This window comes from Elephantulus edwardii, unplaced genomic scaffold, assembly GCF_000299155.1.
Source record: "Elephantulus edwardii isolate Elephantulus edwardi_28Jun2011 unplaced genomic scaffold, EleEdw1.0 scaffold00039, whole genome shotgun sequence".
NCBI classification, from domain to species: Eukaryota; Metazoa; Chordata; class Mammalia; order Macroscelidea; family Macroscelididae; genus Elephantulus; species Elephantulus edwardii.
The window spans coordinates 18,313,643-18,320,179 of NW_006399789.1; the positions used below are offsets into that span (position 1 = coordinate 18,313,643).

The 6,537-nt window shown below is 36.9% G+C and overlaps 1 protein-coding gene across 1 annotated transcript in view; it reads left to right on the forward strand.

The window, feature by feature from the left end:
- The window catches only part of ARHGAP18 (Rho GTPase activating protein 18), a 212,631-nt gene that overhangs the window by 202,963 nt on the left and 3,131 nt on the right, over positions 1-6,537 (forward strand). Inside the window, exon 14 of the mRNA XM_006885031.1 lies at positions 5,905-5,966. Within this exon, the coding sequence (XP_006885093.1) occupies positions 5,905-5,966 (62 nt within the window). The remainder of the gene's footprint in view (positions 1-5,904; positions 5,967-6,537) is intronic.

Here is a 6,537-nt window from a genome sequence, read left to right on the forward strand (position 1 = left end):
TTGTACATAGGGTCACTATGAGTCACAAGCGACTCAACAGCACATAACAATAACAACAACATCCATATTGAAGGCTATAGTCGTTGATCCTCTGCAGTAAGTGTTGCAGTACCTTCTTGTTATCAGCAAGCAAAGTTATGCCATCTGTATAGCACAGGTTGTTGATGAGCCTTTCTCAAATCCTAATGTCATATTCCTTTTAATAGAATCCAGCCTCTTAGATGATTTGCTTAGCATGCATTTTGAATAGATATGGAGAAAATGATACATCCCCAATGTACATCTTGCCTGATTTTAATCCATGCAGTGTTCCTTTGTTCTGTTTTGACAACAGCTTCTTGGTCAAGGTATAGGTTTCACATGACCACAAAGTGGGAATTTCTATTCTTCTTATGATCCACACAGTCAAATGCCCTTCCCTAGTCAATAAAATACAAATAGACATTTTCAACCAGGATCCATCTGACATTAACAATAATATTCCTGGTGCCATCAAGTCATCTAAACCCAGCTTAAATTCTGATCATCTCTGTCAATGTACTGTTCTAGCCATTTGTGAATGATCATCAGCAAAATTTTGCTTGAATGTGATATTAATGATATTATTCTATAATTTTCATGGTCTTTTGGATCACCTTTCTTGAGACAAATATGAAAATTTTGGCCAGCTGACCAGGCAGCTGTCTTCCAAATTTCATGATATAGACTGATGAGCACAACCAGGGCTGCATCTGTTAGAGGAAACATACCATTTGGTGTCCCATCTATTCCTCGGGTCTTATTTTTTGCCAATGCTTTCAGTGGAGCTTTAGCTTCCTCCTTCATTACCATTGATATGATTATGATTATTATTATGTGTGTGTACAGTCAAATTGGATCTGACTGGTACAGGAGGAGATTGTCCCTCCTTCTTCAGCAAAGCATCCGGTGGATTTGAACCTTGTGCCTCTGGGATTGCAGTGCAGCTTCTTGCCACTAGGCCACCAGAGCTCGCCTACCATTGATGTTCACAAGGTATTTCTTGATTTTTTTCAGTGTTAGCAGATTCTTTTTGGTACAGTGATTCTGTGTATTCCTCTCATTGTCTTTTGATGCTTACTGTATGGTTCAAGATTTCCCCATAGCATCTTGTCAGCATTGCAGCTTGGCCTTGAATTTAATTTTCAGTCTTTCAACTTTAGAAATACCAAGTGAGTTCTTCCCTTTTTATTCTCCACTTCATGCTCTTTGCACCTTCCGTTATAATACTTTGCTTTGTCTTCTTGATCTATCCCCTGAAATCTTCCATTCATATCTTTGATTTTACAATGTATCCCCTTTGTTTTGACATTGTAATACTCTATTGCAATTTTCAGAGATCTTCTGTCATCTGTCTCCCCCCCTCTCTTTTTGTAACCACCTTTTGCTCTTTTCATGGATGATATCCTTGATGTTATTCCATAACCCCTCTGATCTTCAAGCATTAGTGTTTAATGCCTCAAAACTGTCCTGGAGTTAAGTTTTAAATTTAAGTGGGACAGACTCAAAGCCATATTTTGGTTTTTGTGGGCTAGTTTTTGTTTTCTTCAGGTTCAATGTGAACTTACATAGGAACAATTTCTGATCTGTTCCACAGTCAGTATCTGGCCTGATCTCCACAGCTGATTTTGAGCTTCTACAGTGATTCTTTCCACAAATGTAGTCAATCTGATTCCTATGCATCCCATTAGAGGAGATTCATGTATAAATTCACTGTTTGTGTTTCTTAATAAAGGTATTTTCAGTGACTAAATCATTGAATGAACAGAATTCAATCATTCATTATCCAGCCTCACTTCTGCCACCACAACCATACTTTACAACTACTACCCCTTCCTCATTGTTTCCAATTTTTGAGTTCCAGTCACCGAAAATTATTAATGCACCTTGCTTGTATGTTTGGTTAATTTCGAACAGTGAAAGTTGATACAAGTTGTTCATTTTCTCTTCTTCAATTTTAGTCGTTGATACATATATTTGAATACTAGTTGTATTAGCAAGCCTTCCTTGACTGCATATGATAGTATCCTGTTACTCACAACATGGTACATTCGCACAAATCTTGAAAGTATCTTTTTTTACTATGACTACAAGACCATTCTTCCTCAGTTTCTCATTCCCAGCATAATCAATCATAAGATTGTCTGATTCTTAATGGCCCGTGTCCATCCATTTCAGTTCACTAATGCCTGCATTGTCAGTGTTCATATGTTCCATCTCATTTTGTAAAATTTCCAGCTTTCCTACATTCATACTTAGTAAATTCCATGTACCAATTATGAAAGGGTGTTAGCAGCTGTGTCTCCTTATTTTGAATGAGTTCCAATCTTGGTTCTACAACTAAGATTATATTTCTCTATTGTTCATAGGGTTTTCAGAGGCCTGTTAGTTCAGAAGTGGATGGCCAATCCCGTTTTCTAATCTGTTTAATCTGAGAAATCTCCTGGAATCTGTCCACTATGAGTGGCTCTTCTGGCACCTGAAAGACTGGGGGTGTCGCTTCCACAAAGCATAATGACCCACCTACTCTCGATGCTGTGATTTTTTATTGCCATTATGGAAGCTATAGTAGAAATATTGTTATAGAGAACACTAGTCTTTTTCTGATTACTTTCCATGTGTTTAGATTTTGGGTTACAGTGGTACTTTTATTAAATGAGCATTTGTGATCCATTACAGCTTCATTCCTTCTACTGCCTCCTCCCATTCCATCATCCTATTCAACCCTGAACTTGATAGTCTGGTAAATTTCTCTATTTGCTACTTCTCTGAAATGTCAGCTCTTTATGTCTGGAAAGACTGGAGATAGACCGATCATTGTCAAATGCTAATGTTGCCTTCTTGTTACGTGCCTTTGAGTCACCTGAAATGGTGAACCTATGTACTACAGCTCTGAATCCTGCTCTATCCTGAGCCAGTCTCACTGTCTCCAACATGCCTACCCACCTTACTCCAGTTTCCATGCCTGTCTGTCTCATCCACGCTCTTCCTCTCCTACAGAGTCCCCCACCCTTTCAAGTAAGAAGTCCTGCTTCAAGGACTGATCCTGCCTGGAAACATGTCTGTTTTTTATAATCACTTTAATCACCAAAATTTTTTCTATCTGTAAATATAGACCATGCCAGAACCTATACCTCATAGTCTTTGAAGATTGACTAGGAGAAAGACAGAAGTACTTGGCACTATCTGGACCAGGTTGTAAGCAAAGCCCTCAATAAATATGAATTTGTTTTCATTGATTATATTCTCTAGACTCTTAGAATGCACCAGTGTGAGGCTTGTGGGACTGTATTTCTTTCCATCATTCTCTTCCCTCATTTTCACCACTGAAACCAATGAACACATTCATGATATAAAAGATAAACATACAGTGAATTATGCATTCATACACCAGGCTCAGAAAAGTCTTTTCAGTTATTATGGATTTATTTATAGCTGTCATGCAGAGACTTGTACATACCAGAAAGTTTAATATAGGTTTGTTTTGTATTTTTATAAATGGAATAAACACATGAGTACTTGAAGAGTAATCTGCTTGAGATACACACATATTAAATCAAGTCTCCCAAAACACCCAACTTCATTTTTAGAAGACAATGACTCTTTTTAAACTAACAGTTTGTGGAGTTATTTCCTGTATCACAATGTTGTTGTTGTGTTTTAACTTCTGCAGCCCTCAGCCTCTTTGTAATTGTTGTTGGTCAAACATTCTTCTTGGTCATATAGCCCTGGTGTGTCCACTTGCCATACACAGGTAACTGAGCTGTGAAGCTGAACACTGACACGGATGTGTCAAATATGATAATGATTACACATGTTGGACAGTGTTTGGTGGAGCTTCCCAATTAAAAAAAGCTTGGAAGCAGGAGTGGCATCCACTTCCATAAATAGGAAACTCTATGAACCTGGAGAAAGAATGAAAGTTATACAGGTGTCCAGGTCTTTCATTCACAGGGTTATAATGAGTGCAACTCGACAGCACTTAACAACAACATTTCATTTTACTGACAATTTTAGAATAAAAGAATAAGATTCCCTTGTCTCTCTTTACAACGTGGGCAAAAATGATCAACTGTTTTAAAATTAAAGTCTACATGCTCACAAGTATAATAGGGGAAGGGCAGTACTTCACTCCCATAGGCACATAATCTTAACAGCTGATTTAACCATTGGTTTTTCCTGACTCAAGCAAAGAACTGCTGTCATGACCTATGCAGATGTGGCTGAGATGTCAGAGGTCGCACAGCCAAGAGGGCACATATCCATCAGATCCTGGTCCATAAGATCCTGGTCCAACACTGTGATTGACCCTTGAGAAGTATGACCACAAATCCAGCTATAATATTCACAGTGATGTGACAACTTGAATAACTTCTACATGAGTATCAATTTACCATGTGCCCAGAAACTACATGTAGTGCTATTAATGTATCACAATTTAAAAAAAAAAAACAAAACCCACAATATTTTAAAAAAAGAACACAAAGTACTTTGGAAATAAACTGAAGTGAGACTTAATTCGAATACAACTCAATAAGTAAGAGTATAAGAAGCTCTCGTAGCAGGGGTATTATATGTTATGTAATTGAAAGTCTCATGGATAGAATCCAGCAGTTGTGCTATGCGAGAAAGATGGGCTGTCTCCTTCTGCAGAGATTTACAGGCTTGGATGAAGAGCTGCTTTAGAACTGGCTTTGGCTTTACTTGAGAGCTTAAGTGTGAGAATATGAGTGTATACACACCTCTGAGTATCTTATAAGCTGTGGACATGTGAGTGCATAAAGCGAGGAAACCAGATAACTCCTGAAATGAATGGATATGAGTCAAGAAAGTTTCTACTGTACTGCATATTTTCTTGATGACTTGAGTAAGAATAAGACCTTATTTTTTATTAACTCCAGAGAGTGTGTGTCTTCAGGTTCATTATCAATGGTTTACAGACTTCCTATACATCTCTTTGGACTACAGAGCATTTTTTTTAAATTTTATTATTTGTGTGTGTGTACCGTCAAATCTGATCTTACTGATACAGGAGGAAATTGCCCCTCCTTCTCCAGCAGAGCATCTGGTGAATTTGAAAATTACAAAGCATTTTAAAACCAGAATTCATGCTTTGTCAACTAGACCGATTAAGTCAGAATTCCTAAAACTCTAGTTTAGAATTTTTAGCAGACTCCCTAGGAAATTCTTATACAGAAAGTGTTGCAAACCACTGACCTCTACTTAATCATATTGTTTTAACCTAATGTCCTGGAAGAGTTTATTGAAAGAATTTGAAGTTGTAAATATATTCCATTGTCATAGAATTCACAATGGGTGTCTAGTTCTCAGTCTGAATGTTAACTTCCCCATGCGGACGTCCAACACAAAGAGTGTTATGAACCATGACTTATTATTTACATCCATCCTGTACATTATTAATATTTCCAACATTCCAAACATATGGAAAGTACCGATTGAATAAATGCAATGGAAAAACAAAGGTGGAAACATTGCTTTTTATAGGTTTCTAAGTACCTTCTGGTCCATTATGTTAAGAGTTTTAATGACAACTAAATGCTACTTTTCTTTTATTATAAATTTCTTCTTATTCTAAATATTTTTTAAAATATTCTAATTATTCTAATTCTTCTTATTATAAATTTAGTTACTGATTTACTACTTTGACTTCAGGTATATGATTTGATTTGTTTCTTTTAATTTACAGGTGTGATTTTTTATTACATATTAGGCACATTTAACAGATGGCAAAATACAAATGTGCTGATAATTACAGTCTAAGTTATGAATTTTCCATCCATGTTAGAATTCCCCGAGTGCATTAAAGTTATTTACCAGAAAGCTCTTTGATGGCATAACTAATCCATTTGGTTTTGTCCCTAATAGTGGAGTTGTCCAGACTCTCAAGAAAGGAGAAGTTTTTTTATATGAGATTGGAGGAAATATTGGTAAGCACATTTTTTCCTCTATATTTCTTATGCTGCATTAACATTACAAGTGGTTGTTATTTATGCCTTTGGTAGGGAGATAACAGTGAATTAGAAGTAAAGTAAAAGAGTCTGCAGATGTTGTTGATAGGTGCCTTCGAGTTGACGGACACTCATAGTGGCAGAATAGATTGGAATCCTGCCCCATCCTGCACTGTCAGCATGATCTCCCCAGGCTCTAGACTCGTCGTCCCTATGTTAGTCCATCTCATTGAAGTTTCCTGTCTTTCATTGACCCTTTACCTTTCCCAGATTGATAACTGATGAATTTGTGGATTTGATGTTCTAATCTTTTTGTTTAGGTTTTGTTTGAACTCCTTGAGCTCAAATACCTATCTATGTTTAAGTTTGCACATTCACTGTAACAGAAATTTCTTAATATTAATAATGTGCCTAATTCAGGCCATAGTCTTTGCAATTACTTGCTGTGCATCAGAGAGCTGGACAATAACTAGTGATGATAGAAGGAGAATTGATGCCTTTGAGCTGTGGTGCTGGAGAAAAAGATTGAATATACCATGGACTGCTAGGA